The 20877-nt window shown below is 34.7% G+C and overlaps 8 protein-coding genes across 8 annotated transcripts; 4 read left to right on the forward strand and 4 right to left on the reverse strand.

Moving 5' to 3' along the window:
• Positions 1–211: 211 nt before the first annotated feature.
• RO3G_05125 (uncharacterized protein) lies at positions 212–954 on the forward strand (the record flags this gene model as incomplete). Its single annotated transcript, XM_067659715.1, has 3 exons — positions 212–261; positions 311–826; positions 879–954. The coding sequence occupies 3 exons, from the start codon at positions 212–214 to the stop codon at positions 952–954; spliced, it is 642 nt and encodes a 213-aa protein (XP_067515816.1).
• Positions 955–1256: 302 nt separating this feature from the next.
• Positions 1257–2041, forward strand: RO3G_05126 (40S ribosomal protein S24; the record flags this gene model as incomplete). Its single annotated transcript, XM_067659716.1, has 2 exons — positions 1257–1259; positions 1649–2041. 2 exons carry the CDS (start codon positions 1257–1259, stop codon positions 2039–2041), a joined length of 396 nt encoding a protein of 131 aa, XP_067515817.1.
• Positions 2042–4721: 2680 nt separating this feature from the next.
• Positions 4722–6437, forward strand: RO3G_05127 (uncharacterized protein; the record flags this gene model as incomplete). The annotated part of the gene is made up of 3 exons (XM_067659717.1): positions 4722–5171; positions 5223–5803; positions 5861–6437. 3 exons carry the CDS (start codon positions 4722–4724, stop codon positions 6435–6437), a joined length of 1608 nt encoding a protein of 535 aa, XP_067515818.1.
• A 547-nt stretch (positions 6438–6984) lies between these two features.
• Positions 6985–9217, reverse strand: RO3G_05128 (uncharacterized protein; the record flags this gene model as incomplete). The annotated part of the gene is made up of 3 exons (XM_067659718.1): positions 6985–7728; positions 7794–8951; positions 9023–9217. The coding sequence occupies 3 exons, from the start codon at positions 9215–9217 to the stop codon at positions 6985–6987; spliced, it is 2097 nt and encodes a 698-aa protein (XP_067515819.1).
• A 1245-nt stretch (positions 9218–10462) lies between these two features.
• Positions 10463–12695, reverse strand: RO3G_05129 (uncharacterized protein; the record flags this gene model as incomplete). Its single annotated transcript, XM_067659719.1, has 3 exons — positions 10463–11206; positions 11272–12429; positions 12501–12695. 3 exons carry the CDS (start codon positions 12693–12695, stop codon positions 10463–10465), a joined length of 2097 nt encoding a protein of 698 aa, XP_067515820.1.
• A 1152-nt stretch (positions 12696–13847) lies between these two features.
• RO3G_05130 (uncharacterized protein) lies at positions 13848–14324 on the reverse strand (the record flags this gene model as incomplete). The annotated part of the gene is made up of 4 exons (XM_067659720.1): positions 13848–13855; positions 13984–14020; positions 14138–14175; positions 14243–14324. The coding sequence occupies 4 exons, from the start codon at positions 14322–14324 to the stop codon at positions 13848–13850; spliced, it is 165 nt and encodes a 54-aa protein (XP_067515821.1).
• A 739-nt stretch (positions 14325–15063) lies between these two features.
• On the reverse strand, positions 15064–15627 carry RO3G_05131 (uncharacterized protein; the record flags this gene model as incomplete). The annotated part of the gene is made up of 2 exons (XM_067659721.1): positions 15064–15409; positions 15518–15627. The coding sequence occupies 2 exons, from the start codon at positions 15625–15627 to the stop codon at positions 15064–15066; spliced, it is 456 nt and encodes a 151-aa protein (XP_067515822.1).
• A 1695-nt stretch (positions 15628–17322) lies between these two features.
• RO3G_05132 (uncharacterized protein) lies at positions 17323–17963 on the forward strand (the record flags this gene model as incomplete). Its single annotated transcript, XM_067659722.1, has 3 exons — positions 17323–17512; positions 17571–17870; positions 17953–17963. 3 exons carry the CDS (start codon positions 17323–17325, stop codon positions 17961–17963), a joined length of 501 nt encoding a protein of 166 aa, XP_067515823.1.
• Between the last annotated feature and the right edge of the window lie 2914 nt (positions 17964–20877).

Here is a 20877-nt window from a genome sequence, read left to right on the forward strand (position 1 = left end):
GTTTTCTTAAAGCGCTACCATATAATTAAGGCAGAAAAGAAGGGAAGAATAATAAATGCCTACATAAATGTAATGAACTGCAAACCAATAACAATGGGTTTTCTACGTCCGCACATCATACCGTTTAACTGAGATTTGAATGGATTTGTAATCAATCATGTAAGCTATATAAAAAAAAATAAGACTTCAGTGTTTTACTTCTTTATTTTCCATGTCTCAAGCTATTAAAATCCAAGCTATTATAGATACTGTCTGCCCTTGGTACAGTGGACACTAGGACAATATTTTATATTACTAATACAATTATTAGGTGCTTTATCGGAAAACGTAGACTAGATAAAGCCATTGAAAAATTTAAAGCTGCTCATTCAAATGTATCCATTCAAGTAAACTACCTTCCCTATGAGCTCGATTCTGAGCGCAAGACAGTCAATAAAAAGGAAAGCTATATTAAAAAATTCGGCGAAACAAGATTTAATTCCATGTTACCCATGATCACCGAAACAGCTGCAGGTGAAGGCATTGATCTCAAGTTTGGTGGTGTCATCTCCAACACTTTTGACTCTCACCGACTGATTTGGTGGTCTAACCAGTTTGGAAAGCAGGCAGAATTAGTAGAAGAGATTTGTAAATTGTATTTTGAAAGAAATGAAGATTTAGCAGATCATGAAACCTTATCGAATGCTGCTGAAAGAGCAGGCTTAGTAAAGAAGCAAGCACTTGATTTCATAAAAAGCAATGAAGGTATCTCAGAAGTAAGAAGTTTGCTGCGCCAAAATGTATATTATAATGTTAATGGTGTGCCTCATTATATTATGAATGACAAGTAAGTTTGCTTGTATTAACTTCAATAATATATATTAATTTAAAAAAAAAAGATATGCTGTATCCGGTGCTCAAGAACCAGACACTTTGGTTGAAGTGTTTGAACAGATTCTTTCAAAAGAACAATAGTTATTTATAAAGCACTATCAGTAATAAAAGAAATTATATATTCTGTTTACATTTTTTGCTATAATCTTGATATTTCATATTTAATTTCAAGATCAATTCAATTTCTTGTGTATAAAACTAAGGCCTTTTAGTGACATTGAAATCGATAAAATGTGAAATAGTTGGTTCCTGTAGTCTGTGCTTTCAAGTTACAGTAAGATGTCGGGATTTCAAATGATTCCTGAGTCGGAAAAATTGAAGGGTTGTATTGGCAAGCCAATTGAACAACCTAAAGATCCCTCTCTTTAGTTCTCTAACACACAATGGTGCGTAGTAGATTACAATAATAACAAAGAAAGAAAGAGGGAAAGAATGTTGTTGATAAGATGGATTTGCTAGAATGAATGAATGGATGGATGGATGGATGGCATATCATTGGATGCAGCATATATAAAAGAAATACACTTAACATAGCTATATAAAACAGAAAGAATAAGAATAACAACAAGTAAAATCGATTTAGCATTGGATAGATGGATAGATGGATGGCTATGGAATCAAGCTGGATACATAATTTGATGTTACGTGAAATTAGAAATGAACAAATGATTTAATTCCAAGACAACATTCCAATTCAACCATCATTCATTTTCCCTCTTCATCTTTCTCAAATTTTTTAAAAGAAACAAACTAACATTTCACGTTTTATACCTAGGCCGACGCTTCGACTGTTACAATCAGAACTCGTAAGTTCCTCACTAACCGCTTGCTCCAACGTAAGCAAATGGTTGTCGATGTTATCCATCCTGGACTCGCTAACGTCTCCAAGGACGAACTTCGTGCCAAGATTGCCAAGATGTATAAGGCTGAAAAGGAAGTCGTTTCCGTCTTCGGTTTCAAGACCCACTTTGGTGGTGGAAAGACCACTGGTTTCGCTTTGATCTATGACAACTTGGAAGCCCTCAAGAAGTTTGAACCCAGATACCGTCTCGTTCGTTACGGTCTTGCTGAACCTCCCAAGGGTGGTCGTAAGCAACGCAAGGAAAAGAAGAACCGTGAAAAGAAGTTCCGTGGTGTCAAGAAGACCAAGAAGGTCAGAAAGGAATAATTTGTTTCATAAACCTACCTGTTCTTTTCTTTTTTGCTTCAATGTCTTTGTAATTAAAGCTTTTTTTTCTACAAAAGAAAACAATACTCTGATCGGATGTGTGCTTTAATTAGATAAAAAGATGGTTGTGTCTGTACTTGTTTGAGTAACTTTTTATGGAAACGGTGTTATCATAAATAAGTTCTTGTCCTTCCTACCTAGAATTTTCGCGTCCGTCAATTCTTGCAGCTGTGTAATCAAACCATGGTTCAAATTTTTGCATGAACGAAATGCATCACATTTGGTTACTAAATATTTGCATCCTATGATTCAAACTTTCCATCCATATTTTTGTTTTGAAATGCTCATTTTTCTGATTGTTTGCCTGTTATTTTTCGTATAAATGTGAACAGACTTTTTTCTGCAAACATCAAATCTAAAATGCTTCTTCTCGTCTTCATCGATTACTTTAACTCTTTTTTGAGTTCTGTATCTAGAGGAAAGAACTAATATGGCACATGAATAGAATTATGAAGGAATACTGTAATTGTTTTAAAGAGTGATCTTCATTGTTACCCAGTAGTATGCTGTGTTTAGATTCTTCAAATTATTCCAAAGTATGCTTATGTTTTAATCACATTGACCTAGTTGTAGGATTTGCGATTCGTCCCAACTTTTAATTGTAGATTCTTCTAATTCGAAGTCTTCTCGAAGTATACCAAATGAAGTCAAGTTCTTTCCTTTGGCCATACTCTTTTGTGTTTACTAATCTTGTGCAGGTGTCATTAGTAAAAGGAAGCTATGCTTTAAAAGTATGTATCTCACTGAGTCCGTTCGTGCACGTTTATCAGAAGATACCGTGCTAAATTTTTAAAAAATAAAACAAAGGGATACAATGAACTTGACACGTCTCTCAATAAAAACACGTATCAATAGAAAAGTGTACGAGATTTAATCCGTTCGTATCTGCTTGAATATGTAAAGTTGCTTATTTTTAAAATAAAAAAATTTATAAACCAGCTTCAGAGTAAAGCAACCTAGTTTTATTATGTATTGTTGTTTAGATAGTAATTTATTTCTTTTTTAGATGGTAAACTCACTTTGTTTTTGAAATTACTTATGCTAAACAGTACATATTATTAAGATAAAACACGATTGTATTGAGTGCTTGATTTTTGTCCTCACCTAGTAAAACAAATGAATATAATGTTAAACAAATACATTTATAAATGAAGATCAGAGCAAAAGTGATAGAAAAGGTGAAAGAAGTCAATGAGTGATAGCAATAGTTTTTAATAAAGTTATCGATCCCAGCATGCCTTTTTTGCAACAACAGAGCCCAAGAATTGACAAACAATAACAGTTTTGTGCTCTTCCAAACTCGATTTACGGGCATCATGGAATTGTTTTGGTGTAATCGCATTTCAGAGATGATTTAACCAGAAGAGAAAGAGAGAGAGCCTAAACACAGGCGGATTCATGAGGGCAATATTGCGAAACTTTGTGGACAATTTTTAAAAAGTGGAGACAGCTTGGACCTTCAATAAAATATTAATTGAACTTTATTGTATAACAGAATACTCAAATTCCCTAATTGATGTTCATTTACTTAATCCGCTTCTTATTCTCTTTCCTTTCTTTTATTTTATTCTTGATTCTAAAAAGATTCTTAGTTTCTTTGCATGTTTCTTTTTTATCTAGTTCAGGCAAAGCGATATCTACAACACATCATACGCCCACTCTAGCCATATTAAATGTAAACAAATAAAGCAATAGTTTAATTGTATACGAATTCAATGATTGTAACAAAGAATTAAAGCCTTGACAACGCGCTTTAGATATTATATATGGAGCCTACTAACAATCAATTGTATGATAAATTCATAGAGCATTTAAATGCATGTATTAAATACCCATTTGCATGGAAAAGCAATCATTTCTCAGATCAAAAAGTAAAAAATCCAAGAAACTTAAGGTACAGGCGTGTAGTACCACAAAAAAAATACTAAGCAACCTTACTGTATTATCGAGGCTGAGTTCGATTCACTGAAAACACATGAAAAGAACGAAGAGACGATATTTAATACAATGGAGACTCCTCGAATTTATCTTTCCACTTTAGATAATTACGTAAAATAGCAGTTTAGAGTGTGTTTTCTTAAATATTTATATTGCTTCACATTCACATCTAGTAGGATAGCGATCTTTCGTTTTGTTAGTATTGGAACAGCAACCTTTCCAATTTAATACTTTGAGGAAAGAAAAACGTCTTGCTTATTTTTAAAAATAATAGCAATAAATACAAACAGATCATAGGCTCGATCATGTATTACAGGGGGCTATATTACAGTATACTTTCATTATAAAGTCAAACATCCATGCGAATTTTCGCCACGATCATATTGCAATACGATAAATAGCTAGTTATAATGCGCCACAAAACGCTTTTATTCAAATACAGATTAACTGGGATGCCAAGCTCCAAAGAAATAATGCTCAGAAAGTCACCTAATCTTTTATTGTACATATTAAGTAACTTGAACAACAGTGCGGATAAAAAATACCGAGAAATAGGGTGAATCTTTGGATTTCCGAACTATAATTACTATTTACGGACAGAGCATGATAGATTTTCAAAAAACCTATATATACCCTCCTTATTTCCTTTTCTTATATTTTAGTTCATTACCTTTATCAAACCATGAATCAAGAAACTTTACAAATTGTTCAAAAAAATATAACGAATTACGTTGAAAAATGGAAGTCAAGTGAAAAGTTGGATGCTGTATGGGCTGCCAAACTAGGTTTATCTAGTGTAGCCGCTTACTTTTTGTACAAAACCATCATCTACAGACTTTACATACACCCGGCTAATAGACTTCCAGGTCCGCGTGTCAGTTGGATACCTTTTATGGGCAACTTTTTTGAAATTATAAGAACAGAAGACGACCAAAGTCCTTTAAGAAAGTGGGCAAAAACTTACGGCAGTATTTATACGATTCACACCCAATTGAACAAGCCTGAAATAGTCGTGACAGATGAAAAGCTAGTCAAGCAGATTCTGACAACTCAAGTTTATGATTTTGAAAAACCAGATATTGTGTCTAGAGAGCTTGAAAGATTAACTGGTAGGGGGGTGTTAGTTGTTGAGGTAAAACGGAAAAAATATATACATATTGTATGTAACTAATATTGTACCCAGGGTCAAGCTCATCGCATTCAACGTAAGATGTTAAATCCTGCATTTTCTGTCCAATCAATTCGTGCTATGGTTCCTTTAATGCTTGGTCCGGGCTATACTCTTCGTGATCAATGGCTTCATAAGATTAGCGAAAGCAATACAGAATATACAGAGATTGAAGTATCTAAAAGTCTTTCATTGGCTACCTTGGATGTCATTGGTATTACTGCTTTTGGTCAAGACTTTAAATCGTTATCTTATTATGGAACAGAAAAAATGAACCGATTAAGCAAGGCCTACCTCAGTATCTTTTCTAACGAAATGGCCACAATGCAAATACTGTCGATAGTATTCCCTATATTGAGATATTTGCCTACAAAACGAAACAGAGAGGAAGCCAAGATGCTAAGGTGGATAAAAGAAGAAAGTGCAGCTTTGGTTGAGGCTGGCATCCAAAGAGATCAGGAAGAAAAGAGATCGGGAAAAATCAACCAATCCAAGGACTTGCTCGCTTTGATGGTGAATCTGATTGATGAAGATACTGGCAAAGGTTTTACTAAAGAGGAATTAAGAGATCAATGCTTGACCTTTTTAGCGGCAGGGTAAAATAACGTCTAAAAATAACACAATAAGCAACTAACAACAAAATTCATTTGTAGTCATGAAACAACAAGCAATACTCTATGCTGGTGTCTTTGGCTGCTTGCTCAAAATCAAGATATTCAAGATAAATTGAGAGCAGAGATACTCCCTCTCTTTAAGGATGGCAAAATATCCAATTATGATGCGGTTAATGCTATTCCTTACCTCGACTACGTATGCCGCGAGACCCTTCGTCTGATTCCTACCGTTCCAGATACAAATCGAATTAACCGTGTGCCTGTTGTTTTGGGATCTTATGTCATACCAAAAGACACTACTTTCCACATCCCACCCGTCGTTTCTCAACGATCCAAAGAAATTTGGGGAGAAGACGCTGATGAATTCAATCCTTCTCGATGGGAAAAGTCAGAAAATATTGGCAACGCCTATCAGTATTTCCCATTTCTCGCTGGCGGACATCAATGCATCGGCCACAAATTTGCCACAGTCGAGATGAAGGTTTTGCTGTCCATTTTGATTAAGGATATTCAATTCTTTGAAAAACCAGGATTCAAAGTACAAAAGAAACAGATTATCACCATGCGTCCCATACCAAACATGACATTATGGATAAAGCCTGTTTCCTCCTCATAAATTAAATGGCTTCTTTTTTTTTTTTTTAAAAAAAAACTTGCAATGTATATTTCTTTCATATCTCGAAGTACTATTTTTAGTTAAACATTAAAAAAAAAAGAAATGTACAAATGGATGCATACAGAGTAATATATCACTTCAAAATAAAAGTCTTGCTTATTTCAATATACAATACATAGAATAACTTTAAACATTATTCATTACTTTTTCAGTGATTGAGTTACCAATTGAAGAACGACCAGATTATTTAATCAAAGTAAAAGTAAGTAAATTATTTGATTTTTTTTTAATACGTGTTCATATATGCTCATTTTGCTGCATGTAATATTATAGCTTTACTGTGAGGGTATTTTTTCAAGAATAGCAGTGTCTCCGACGCGGTCCCCTCATTTTTTTGGGGGGAAGGGACGGATGGTGAAATACTTTGTTTCTGGAAATTTTTAAATCCCGCTTTCCTGCTGATACTTTAACGCTTTCATTTGAATGATATATTTGTAATAAATTACTTTATTATTAATTCAATAGTAAACAAAAAACATTTCAATAATTAAATCTGATTATCTGCGACTAACTTGCACATTTGGTTGATAGAAAGCTTGTCAGAAACTCTTCTGAATTCAAGAAATTGTGCAGCTTCTTCACAGCTTATACCTCTTTCATTTGACAGCGACTCTATTTTCTTGTACAGTGGAAGACGTCTAGTAAAGAACCTAGACTCGGTTCTGTTGTCTACTTTGCGCCAATCTGCACCGTACTGCTCTTCCATAGACTTGATAGATGGCTTTCCAGCAAGACCAACAGAGTATTCTCGCCATACATCTGTCACGCTTATCAAACTTCTACTCATTTTGAATGATGGTAGACCTCTTGAGTTAGCAGCACTTGGGGAAGGAATAGATGACAGCGGAACAGAAGAGGAAGGAAGGATGGTTGATGTTTGTTGAATTTGTGTATTCTCATCACCTTGTCTTAGCATGTTTGAGATTTGCAAAAAAGAATCAGCGAGCATGGTTCGGTTTTCTGCTTCCAATTGCTTGACTGCATTCAAAGTAAGTTGATTCTGAGATTGGACTATGTTCAGCATAGCATTCATTGAGTCAAACCCTGTCTTCATAGCTGCTGCGACTTCAGGTAACAAAACTTCCAGATGTTGGCTCATTTTGAACTTCTCATCGTTGGCAGCGATTGCAGATGAAAGACGCTCTTCATAGTCTTTGTAAATATCAGTATCAAAGATGCTGTGGGACCAAATAAAGCTTCCGGGGTATTTTCCCTTCAACACCACTGAGTCCTAAGATAAAAATAATTAGATATCGTAAGCATTATGACTTGATTTGTAAAAAAAATAATCCTTACCTGCAAAAAAACTGTTCTTAAATAATCCATTAAATCTAAAAAGTTTGGCCCAGCAATATCGTCTTCAACTTCCTTCCTGTAAAACTTCTCTCTCCAATATTCAATCCAAGGAAACACCATTTTGCGCAATTCTTCTGATGGCTCAATTGAACCACGATTGATGAAGTAATCACCCTTACGAGTAGTGAACCCGGCCAGCACTTTAATGGCATCAACAGGAAGGCCACTTAAATAGCAACCAACCATTCTATCGCTACCCCAACGTCCAACTTGTCTCTGTTGGTCTCCAGAGACACCTTCATTTGCAACCATATTAATGGCACTCTTTCTGTTGATGTGAGTGAGCTTGCTTGAATGAACACCGCAATACCTAAGCACTTGTTTATAAATCTTGGCTTGTTCACTATAGGTAATTGACCCATCCCCTGTAGTGTTTGGAAACAAATAAGTATCATACCAATCACGGCGAGTCGAGAAGTTTGGAAATGGTAGGTTTTGATGATGGAACAAGGAAAAAAAATATTGAGCAAAAGCGCCATGTGGACAAACTTCAACATCCCTATGGCGAAGAGCAGAACCATATTGAATCTTGCCATCCTTATTAGTCTTACCAAATGTTATAGTGGCTACTATAGCAAAGCAAGTAGAGGGGCCTTGATTTTTGAGTTCCATGATGAATAAATCTGGCAGCTGTGTTCCAAGAGCAGTCTCACTACGCATAAGCATGGCATGGCTCATAGAAAAGCAGACTTTGTTTCTCAAAGAAAAGATGTTGTTTTGAATCAAAAAATACTGATTGATTCGAAGCAATTCTTGATCTGTATAGCCATCATTCAAAGTATTTTTCCCACGATCCTCATATTCGGTTCTTTTGCGTCTTGCTTCCTTTTTGGTATGAGTGTCAAGAAAGCGCTTCACGATAGGTCCTCTTGCCATTGTATGCTTATTGAATCCTGCTTCTACCTGTTGATGGTATAAATCAACCACAGCTTTTACATAAGCAAGGACTGATTCCCTACCCAATGGTGCGGGTGATCCATCTGCATTTTTCTTGAATTTGTTTCCACGGGTCAAAACATAGTCTTTGAGAAAGAAAGCTAGCTTTGCGTCATAAACAATAGTACCATCCGCAACTTTTTCTTTATTGGCGCACCATTCCTATTTTCAATTTCAAACAATTTAGAAATCATCACCCAAACAATCTTTATAACATATAGCTTTTAACTTACAAACCATTCTCTTTGCTTAGATTTATAAGCAGCAGTCGTGTTCTTGGGACGATATGTTTGATTTTCAGCAATGACCATTTGCGTATTTTTATCCATTGCTAGCCTGGCTCGAATCATGTCTTCATAATGTTCAGCATCTGGAAGAGCGATATCATTATCTCTAGTAGAAGGACCAGCGTTTGAATCGTGACTCATTGTGTCGTATAGTAGTAATAATAACCAAGTAAGAGATAAAAGCAAAAACAAAGAGCAATGTAGGTACTTTTTGAGACTGATCTTTATTTCAGTTTAAGTTAAAGTAAAAATTACTCTAATTGAAGGCAAGTATTTATATCTTATTGAATGAGTGGCTTGATATCTTCTATTGTAAGCGTTCTTCTAATCTTCAGGTACTTTAGCAAGTGTTATCTCTAATTATGATTATGAAAACTTTTCATTTGTTCTTTTGTATGTCTGTCATAGATTACCTTTTATTCTGGGAATTACTCACTGATTTGAATAACGTTATTTTAGGTGTTATTTCAATTATATGAAAGATTAGCAATATTCCTGACATTAGATTGGGTTACTGACAACAGAAAATATCTTGTTATCTTGATTGGTACTTCTTATCAAAGAACTATCATTAATACAATACATATTCTAATAGAGTATGCTTACTTGGAAACAATTGTATAATCTTATTTAAATAAACTCGTATTTTACTTATGATCTTGTATTAAGACATGTATTTATCAATGTCAACTATAATCGGCTATTTTTCTTCAACGCATTGTTCAATTGAAATGCTTAACAAATAGTAGAAGAGATATGTTTGCAAAATTGGCAATTAGTTGCCAAAAAAGAAAGTGTATATTTTTCAATTGTTGATATGAGGATCCAATCCCTAACAACCGATATTTGTCACAATAATGTAGCTTACCGTATGCACCAATCAATATTAGAAATTTGGCTTTTATATGAAACGTCAAAGGACTTCTTGTACTTGCCCTGTCACTCCCCTTTTTTTTCTATTACAGCAAAGCTGAGTTGCATAAAAAAGCTTTTCAAGCACTTTATTGGTTATCAAAGTATACAAAGGATACATTGGATATCAGAGACCCGATCGCACTTTACTTTTTGTAAAAGTGAAGTATTTCATAGGTTAGAGCACTATACCTAAACATTTCAATTTCCGATATGTAAGTTTCGGAGACCCGACTGGGGATCTGAGAGACCTGAGGTCATGATACTGTGAGGGTATTTTTTCAAGAATAGCAGTGTCTCCGACGCGGTCCCCTCATTTTTTTGGGGGGAAGGGACGGATGGTGAAATACTTTGTTTCTGGAAATTTTTAAATCCCGCTTTCCTGCTGATACTTTAACGCTTTCATTTGAATGATATATTTGTAATAAATTACTTTATTATTAATTCAATAGTAAACAAAAAACATTTCAATAATTAAATCTGATTATCTGCGACTAACTTGCACATTTGGTTGATAGAAAGCTTGTCAGAAACTCTTCTGAATTCAAGAAATTGTGCAGCTTCTTCACAGCTTATACCTCTTTCATTTGACAGCGACTCTATTTTCTTGTACAGTGGAAGACGTCTAGTAAAGAACCTAGACTCGGTTCTGTTGTCTACTTTGCGCCAATCTGCACCGTACTGCTCTTCCATAGACTTGATAGATGGCTTTCCAGCAAGACCAACAGAGTATTCTCGCCATACATCTGTCACGCTTATCAAACTTCTACTCATTTTGAATGATGGTAGACCTCTTGAGTTAGCAGCACTTGGGGAAGGAATAGATGACAGCGGAACAGAAGAGGAAGGAAGGATGGTTGATGTTTGTTGAATTTGTGTATTCTCATCACCTTGTCTTAGCATGTTTGAGATTTGCAAAAAAGAATCAGCGAGCATGGTTCGGTTTTCTGCTTCCAATTGCTTGACTGCATTCAAAGTAAGTTGATTCTGAGATTGGACTATGTTCAGCATAGCATTCATTGAGTCAAACCCTGTCTTCATAGCTGCTGCGACTTCAGGTAACAAAACTTCCAGATGTTGGCTCATTTTGAACTTCTCATCGTTGGCAGCGATTGCAGATGAAAGACGCTCTTCATAGTCTTTGTAAATATCAGTATCAAAGATGCTGTGGGACCAAATAAAGCTTCCGGGGTATTTTCCCTTCAACACCACTGAGTCCTAAGATAAAAATAATTAGATATCGTAAGCATTATGACTTGATTTGTAAAAAAAATAATCCTTACCTGCAAAAAAACTGTTCTTAAATAATCCATTAAATCTAAAAAGTTTGGCCCAGCAATATCGTCTTCAACTTCCTTCCTGTAAAACTTCTCTCTCCAATATTCAATCCAAGGAAACACCATTTTGCGCAATTCTTCTGATGGCTCAATTGAACCACGATTGATGAAGTAATCACCCTTACGAGTAGTGAACCCGGCCAGCACTTTAATGGCATCAACAGGAAGGCCACTTAAATAGCAACCAACCATTCTATCGCTACCCCAACGTCCAACTTGTCTCTGTTGGTCTCCAGAGACACCTTCATTTGCAACCATATTAATGGCACTCTTTCTGTTGATGTGAGTGAGCTTGCTTGAATGAACACCGCAATACCTAAGCACTTGTTTATAAATCTTGGCTTGTTCACTATAGGTAATTGACCCATCCCCTGTAGTGTTTGGAAACAAATAAGTATCATACCAATCACGGCGAGTCGAGAAGTTTGGAAATGGTAGGTTTTGATGATGGAACAAGGAAAAAAAATATTGAGCAAAAGCGCCATGTGGACAAACTTCAACATCCCTATGGCGAAGAGCAGAACCATATTGAATCTTGCCATCCTTATTAGTCTTACCAAATGTTATAGTGGCTACTATAGCAAAGCAAGTAGAGGGGCCTTGATTTTTGAGTTCCATGATGAATAAATCTGGCAGCTGTGTTCCAAGAGCAGTCTCACTACGCATAAGCATGGCATGGCTCATAGAAAAGCAGACTTTGTTTCTCAAAGAAAAGATGTTGTTTTGAATCAAAAAATACTGATTGATTCGAAGCAATTCTTGATCTGTATAGCCATCATTCAAAGTATTTTTCCCACGATCCTCATATTCGGTTCTTTTGCGTCTTGCTTCCTTTTTGGTATGAGTGTCAAGAAAGCGCTTCACGATAGGTCCTCTTGCCATTGTATGCTTATTGAATCCTGCTTCTACCTGTTGATGGTATAAATCAACCACAGCTTTTACATAAGCAAGGACTGATTCCCTACCCAATGGTGCGGGTGATCCATCTGCATTTTTCTTGAATTTGTTTCCACGGGTCAAAACATAGTCTTTGAGAAAGAAAGCTAGCTTTGCGTCATAAACAATAGTACCATCCGCAACTTTTTCTTTATTGGCGCACCATTCCTATTTTCAATTTCAAACAATTTAGAAATCATCACCCAAACAATCTTTATAACATATAGCTTTTAACTTACAAACCATTCTCTTTGCTTAGATTTATAAGCAGCAGTCGTGTTCTTGGGACGATATGTTTGATTTTCAGCAATGACCATTTGCGTATTTTTATCCATTGCTAGCCTGGCTCGAATCATGTCTTCATAATGTTCAGCATCTGGAAGAGCGATATCATTATCTCTAGTAGAAGGACCAGCGTTTGAATCGTGACTCATTGTGTCGTATAGTAGTAATAATAACCAAGTAAGAGATAAAAGCAAAAACAAAGAGCAATGTAGGTACTTTTTGAGACTGATCTTTATTTCAGTTTAAGTTAAAGTAAAAATTACTCTAATTGAAGGCAAGTATTTATATCTTATTGAATGAGTGGCTTGATATCTTCTATTGTAAGCGTTCTTCTAATCTTCAGGTACTTTAGCAAGTGTTATCTCTAATTATGATTATGAAAACTTTTCATTTGTTCTTTTGTATGTCTGTCATAGATTACCTTTTATTCTGGGAATTACTCACTGATTTGAATAACGTTATTTTAGGTGTTATTTCAATTATATGAAAGATTAGCAATATTCCTGACATTAGATTGGGTTACTGACAACAGAAAATATCTTGTTATCTTGATTGGTACTTCTTATCAAAGAACTATCATTAATACAATACATATTCTAATAGAGTATGCTTACTTGGAAACAATTGTATAATCTTATTTAAATAAACTCGTATTTTACTTATGATCTTGTATTAAGACATGTATTTATCAATGTCAACTATAATCGGCTATTTTTCTTCAACGCATTGTTCAATTGAAATGCTTAACAAATAGTAGAAGAGATATGTTTGCAAAATTGGCAATTAGTTGCCAAAAAAGAAAGTGTATATTTTTCAATTGTTGATATGAGGATCCAATCCCTAACAACCGATATTTGTCACAATAATGTAGCTTACCGTATGCACCAATCAATATTAGAAATTTGGCTTTTATATGAAACGTCAAAGGACTTCTTGTACTTGCCCTGTCACTCCCCTTTTTTTTCTATTACAGCAAAGCTGAGTTGCATAAAAAAGCTTTTCAAGCACTTTATTGGTTATCAAAGTATACAAAGGATACATTGGATATCAGAGACCCGATCGCACTTTACTTTTTGTAAAAGTGAAGTATTTCATAGGTTAGAGCACTATACCTAAACATTTCAATTTCCGATATGTAAGTTTCGGAGACCCGACTGGGGATCTGAGAGACCTGAGGTCATGATACTGATTATCTTTTTTTGATAGGTTAATCACAAAGCTATCCATAAAACCTTTTTTAGTCTGTGCTGGCTCTCTTGCTTTACGGGGTCGAACTCGAGGTTTCTTTTGTCTAGGACTGTCTACCCGTCTTTTTTTTTTTTTTTTTTTTTTTTTTTTTTTTTTCACTCAGCCTTAGTATTCCTCTTCCTCTTATTTCTTTTACATAATTTATTTCATCGTTGTCACTGTTACTGCTATTACTAATAATTTGCTTACCATGTAGTTCTTCTGTTTCTGTTTGTTTTTCTTTCCCCTAGCAAGTTGAATGAAATAAGCAACTTTTTTTTTTCGCATATTCAAATTTACAAAAAAAAAAAAGTACATATACATACTTTTTCCTTTTTACGTTTCAAGGGAATGATCGACTTACCATTTTCGATTGAGATATATTATCAGAATACATGTTGTCTACATGAATGACAAAAGTGTCTTAACAATGAAAAAAATGTGTGCCATATTATGAATGATTACTCACCATCAATGTTTTCATTAAAAAAAGGGTTGAATAGATTTCTAAATCCTCTTGTCAAAGATGTCTCAGAATCAGCAACAGACATGTCAGATGTAATTGAATGACTTCTATTATGTTGATGATACATAATAGCGCTTTTGCTACTTCCTTCCATGGGATCATTATCAGTGATCATACTTGAAGCGCTTGGGCGTCTAACGGCTGCTTCATTCGAAAAAGGTTTGTTGTTGTTATTCCTTATAATTTTTTGAAGAAAACCTAGTATGTCAAACAAAAGAATAATTTAAATGATAAACCCTTCTGCCATGTTCACTGCTTATGTTTTCAAGCTTTTCACTAACTATCATAATTGCTTGAAGCATGTCCCAGTTCTCTTGTAATGTTACGATTTAAAGGGGTTGCCTTTATGCTGGTTACCGAGGTGGTCGCTGTCTGCCGCGATGATTGCATAATAGTTTTTTTCGGATCCACTACTTTCCGCATCTAGGACACAAAAAAATCATACTATATTAATGACTGTTGCTTTTTGTTTTGTATAAAAAAGCTTTTTTAAGCGGATACGATCAAAATTAGACGCATTGATGTGCGGACTGAATATTTTATTATTTCTATCTTCTCTTCTTTTCTGATCGTCCATTCGATTTAGGTCTTCATGGGTACATCTCAACATATCTTCAGGGAAACCGCCTACGTGTTGGTCATAATGCTTCTCCGTATTTGCATCCGAACTAGAATCAGACATACGTCTGACATATGAAGGATATTCTGGAGGAACATAGGGCTCATCTTCATCTGTATAATAAGGATTGTAAGAGCGAGGTTCATCATTTTCTGTGGAATCTGGTATTCATTGATAGGTTGACATAAAAATAGCCTTCTTTAACACCTTCTCCTAGTTGAACTGGAGCAACTTCAGGATGAATTAATTCTTTCAACCGTTCTGGAACAAATGGAATTCCGGGTATAATTGTCAAAGCAAAGGCCTGCATATGAAATTTTTCTTCCATAACTCTACCCAAAAACGCCCTCATAGTAGGCTTCTGCTTCATTAATCCAGTGGCAAGTAATGCTAATGGTTCTTTTCTTTCACTTGCTCTGGTGATATCCCATTCACTGTCGTAGCCATGAATCATATCTTGAACTAAATTCAAATTAGCGACGACTTTTACACTATAATTACTATAGAAATAATCAGTTGTGAGCTTTTTAAAAGTAATTGTAATTCATTATTTTAATCTGAATTAATTCATTTCATAAAAGAAATTTTATTTAACTTACGCCATATAAGGTTCATAGAGTAAGAAATATGATTTCTCATTAATTCGATCAAACTCAATTGAATGAGGGAAGAATACACCAGAAAATGTAGAAGTTATAACAGACTGCATTTTTTTTTTTTTTTTGTATTTTAGTATAAATTAGGTTTTAAAATCAATATGGATGATGTCTTTAGCTTGCTTAACGATAATGAATTTATATTCTGGAAACAATTCTCAAATTTGGAAACAAAGATTAATATTATATATTAAATAAATAAACTCGTATCTTTTCCCGTCCTATGCTGTTAGGAAGCTGACATAGATTGAATACTGACTTTTGTACGTAAATTAGCGAACATCATTAGATCTCTTCCCTCCTTTTGTGGTGCAAATGTACAACAGTATATGAGGTAGTTAGTGAGCTTGATTCTTGTAATAGTAGCACAAAAAGAGTAACATAATTAATTAAGAGTATGCTACCTTCTATTTCTTTTAGAACAGTTTTCCACGTACATTGTGTGTTAAAACATTTGTCTCATACGACAAAAGTAGTAAAGCCTTGGCTTAGTACACAAAAAAATAAGCCTACAGAATTTAAAACGCTTTTAAAAGCTAAGAAAAACCCTGTTTACTTACAAAAAATATGCCTTATAATCCTATATGCAATGCTAAAAAGAACCTGACTAAAAGACGTTACAAAGTATACTTTTAATCTCACCGGTTTTTTTTTTTTTTTTTTTTTTTTTCATATTAGAGCCTACAATCGTACAACAGGAACACTTGAACTCAAAAACCTTGGTATTATTTTAGTGATACTAAGGCGCCATTCTTCCTCGAAATTCTGTATTACCGATATACATATGAAATTAATATATATGGATATACTACAGTAATGTCTGTTTACTAACCAAATCTGTATTAAGTGCTTTATGTTGCAGGTATAACCGAGTATGAAATGATCCATTTAATAAATAACATACATACAAAACAGATAAGTAACGTAATTGAAGTGATAAGTATTATTTACAGTTGTGGCTACTCAAGTTATAATCAAACTAGTCGCTTTTGAAGCTAAAATATTAAGTTTGATGGTTTTTATAACCCCTCAATCAGATAATAGTATTAAATTCGTGCTTTTTTCCATAGTTTTTTTTTTTTTAAAAAAATTCGAAAGTATGATATGTATTTTTTCGAAAAAAACTTTTTTTAATTATACGTCAAAGTGCAGATCTCTCTCTCCACTAAAGCAGACAACATAAACGTGAACGAACAATTTTTTATTGTTATTGTTATGATATGCATAAAAACAAATTCTTTTTTGGATAAAAACTTCATGCACAATCTTATAAATTGGTCTTTGCGTATCTGATCGATCAAATTCGTAAAACCTATCCCATTCATACACAAAAGCTTTTTTTCTTTCCTTTTTTGCTCACACTGTTAACAATACTATTGTATTTTTTTAACTAATCGAATTAATACTGTTAGAAAATGACATCAAAAACTTTTCTCTTCCTAGTTGTAACAGCTTTATTAATTCCATTCAAACATAAAGCAAAATTTAATAATTTTAAAGACATAAATTTAGATATAGCTAAACAACAATAAACTTGTGTTTATAAAATATGGCTTATCTGCATATTGAATTTTCTTCGTTCTCAATTCCTTTCTCAATCTTTAACGAAATTGATGCTTAATTACTGATCACAAATCCTTGATTAGCGACGTTTCTTAAAAGATATGATTATTTGTTATTATTTGTATAAATATGGCAAAAAAACAATAATGTCTTTGTCGTTATTGCATACATAATATCGAGACAAAATGATTATAGGCGAAGTCACTGATGCAGTCATTAGTGCTTCCCCTCTCTTCCGCATCAACGCCAGATCTGTGACGCTTGAGTCGAAGTGCATTGACTCTGGCTCAAGAGTCAAACTCTACATCTCACATCCTGCCCTTATGTACTACTTCATAAGATTTACTGACAATGGCACCCGCCATAGCTTTGCTGGTAACTAATTTACAGACATGTTCATCAACTTGTAGAACTAATCAATTTTGTATTGCAGGGTCTTTAAACGTTTCAGCATATACATTCGACGACAGCACTAAAGCTTTTGCCAATATAAGGCTAAGCGTTACCGATGTACGTCCAATTTTTCAGGTCGACGATGACGGGTTGGTCATTACTACTGAAACCCGAAGGATCAGAACTCGAGACTTTCCAAGGACCATAAACTTCCTCAAGATGAAATTTATTGTTTACAAGTATGTATGGGAAAAGATACATAACAGTGATGTAGTATTTAACAGGGACTTGAACGTTGAAGCTTTTGACCTTCAATTGAGCGATATGTATGAAGGCCTAGGTAATTTAATTGTTATATAATATATTATTTTGCATCCGCATAGTTGCATTAATTTATTTAAAAATGATTAATATATTGATAGTTGGAAGATAGTTGATTGAACCGGACCTTAATCCTGTCTTTGTGGAAGAAAGAATTACCCGACCACAAAATGAACCGAATACAAATAGGCCAGTACCTCAGGTCATGAAAACTATTTACAGCTATAACACTGCTGTAAACAGATCGGAAGGCTTATGGAATCACGCATCCTTAAGATATGATGCTCTTATTAATGATATATCTCCTTTTGATTCATCTATATTTACAAATGATTTACATGACGATGATGCCGGTACGGCTAGTCATCGCTCTTCAACTATGTTTGATTAATACTATTTTAAAAAAAATAAAAGGTGGATGGGTGGGCAAATATTTTTTTTTAAAGTTGTACAGTGATTGTTGATGTATTCTAAATATTGTCTGCATTTATTATTTTAATAATTAATAAAAAAAAAAAGAGTTTAATTAAAATATAAATAATGTTATTACTCAGTAGTATATAGTGTTGATCAAGTACAACAACAATAAAGTTATCTAAGCAAACTGTTTCATAAGTAATTGTGTATGTATAAAAGAGTTTCAATTTTTATTGTTTAAAAACTTTACATTTATTTTTTTTAACACATCCTACAAGAATACATACTGTATTTTACGCTTTCTGCTTAACTGACAACAACCTTTCTTCTCTTACTCGCGCTCAAAAAAAGCAAGCCCTCTCCTTTCAAGATTTCGTAATGCAAAAACCTGATGGCTTTGGCTGTGTCTGCCTTAAGGTGTTGTACCCCGAAGATCAATTCTTCAGAAACATCAGTGGCGCTGTTAATTTGCCCTGCATGGAGTGGAAGCTGCAGCCCATTTGCATTGCCGATGATGAGACCATGAAAATGGTTTGCAAATTTCATCTTAATACTGCTGAAGAGGAATTCTCCAATTTGTTTATGGTGTACCCTGGTAACACGATTTACGCTTATGTTTATCATGCTATACGTTATTAATCATTTGTTTCATGATTAAGGTGATCTTGTACCTGAAACAAAGGATTTGAACTATAGGGAAAGATCAGTTTTGTCTCCCATCAAGCTCATGTCCCAGATTACAAGAAAGTCAACCTTGGTTCATGGAAGAATTGGACATCATGAAGTCAAAGACCCGATGTATACAACGCACATCTATGAGTTTGCTGAGATGGCTTACGGAGTTACTTTAAGTCTTTTCTTTGTTCGTGGTGACCCTGCTATCATTAGAAAGAAAATTGTTGAGGATGCTTACAGAGCTTTACAAAGGACACATCCCTTGCTATCTCGTTATGATATGCCGAATTTGACTTTTTCATTGGTAAACTACCATGATTCCGAAAACAAAAAGCATGTCAATATCTATAAGGGCTGGCTAAACAATGCTCTTTTCACCAACGAGAATGTAAATCCTCAAGTAACAGATGTGGAGTTCAAGGACTTGATAATTGGTGAAGACAATGTTGGAAAAATGGTTAGGTACTCTCACCCCAGTCTTCTGGCTCTAATTTTCCCATATTTGTTTACCACTTGCACTGGACATTATTCAATGGTCCCTCAAAATGTTGAAGATTTTAATAATCATTCTGGAATCTATAGTATATCCGAAAGCCAAGGTGGGGTTTCCCAAGCCACAATGAATCTGGAAAGTCTTTCAAGCTATGTCAAAAAACAATTGTTCATTCAAGACAGGAGATTTGTCAGGGATCCTTCTTTTCTTGTTTTTATGTTGAACTTAATTGAAAAACGAAATATTGCTGCAGCCAACAGATTTGTAGTCTCCACTAAAGGAAGAAATAACTTAAGGCAAAGTGATGTAGTAAATCCTGTGACTGGAAAGATGAACAAAAATATTGTATCCACTGTCCCATCCCAAATACGATCGTCATATGCATACAAGAGAAAAAACTTTTTGGGTCTCCAATGCATTTTTGAAAATTTGGGCGCTCCTCAATTGTTCTTAATTTTTACCTGTGACGACAAAAGTGAAGATTTTAAAGGTATTCTCAGTGACGGTATCCGGTTTCCATGGGAAGATCCTGTTCTTTTCAGCCAGTATTTTAAGAGAAAATAGTTAAAGTTTTTCACTGACTAAATTTGTAAGCATTTTGCCAGACAAATTGGTGGTAGCTGGGTGATGGAAATTCAAGATCGCGGCAGCCCACACATCCACATGGTTCTTTGGACGAGCAAATTCGTACAAGAGCTAATTGAAATGAACACCATTCATACTTGGTTTCCAGAGGGCTCCTCTTCCAACGATCCGATAATGCATGATCTGGTCAATCGATTGCAGTTACATAAGTGTAATGATAAGTTTAACGACAAAAATTTAGTGGACATTTACTGATTCTCAGTTTTTTTTTATACATAGCTACTGCAAGAGAGGTGACCCCACCAAGAAATGCCGTTTTGGATATCCCAAACCATACTCTCCAGTCACCTTTCTCGATTCTGAACACCGCTGTACATTGGGAATGATTATTCTACAGAAGGGAAACGGACCAACATTTTTTTTCAGTAAGTTTTTTTTGCGATCAAGGTCAAAGTGAAGAACCGAGTGAAAGCCACAGAGACCAAGCCGGAAACACAGTATGAGCTAGATGTACCACGAAAATCTTGCCCTTCACCATGGTTCGAATCAGCAGCCATCTGTTTGGCAGACAGGCGATGTGCCAATTCGACGCCCCGCCACGGGCATTTTGTCAGCCAACAACTATGTATGCCTTTTAAGAAAACGACTAAAAAGTAGCTATTGCGAAAGAAAGGCACTTTTATTAATATTGATAAAGTCATACTAAGATAATCAGTGACAGTCACCCTTTGCATGAATACAGTTGAGTCTAAGACCCATATCTGGTCTTGAACCTCTATAATGCTTTCGAGACCCAGTTGACAGAGTAGGTTTGAACCTCCTAACCTTCGACACGACAATTTAATAAAAGTTTAGT

This window comes from Rhizopus delemar, genomic scaffold, assembly GCF_000149305.1.
Source record: "Rhizopus delemar RA 99-880 supercont3.3 genomic scaffold, whole genome shotgun sequence".
Lineage (NCBI taxonomy): Eukaryota > Fungi > Mucoromycota > Mucoromycetes > Mucorales > Rhizopodaceae > Rhizopus > Rhizopus delemar.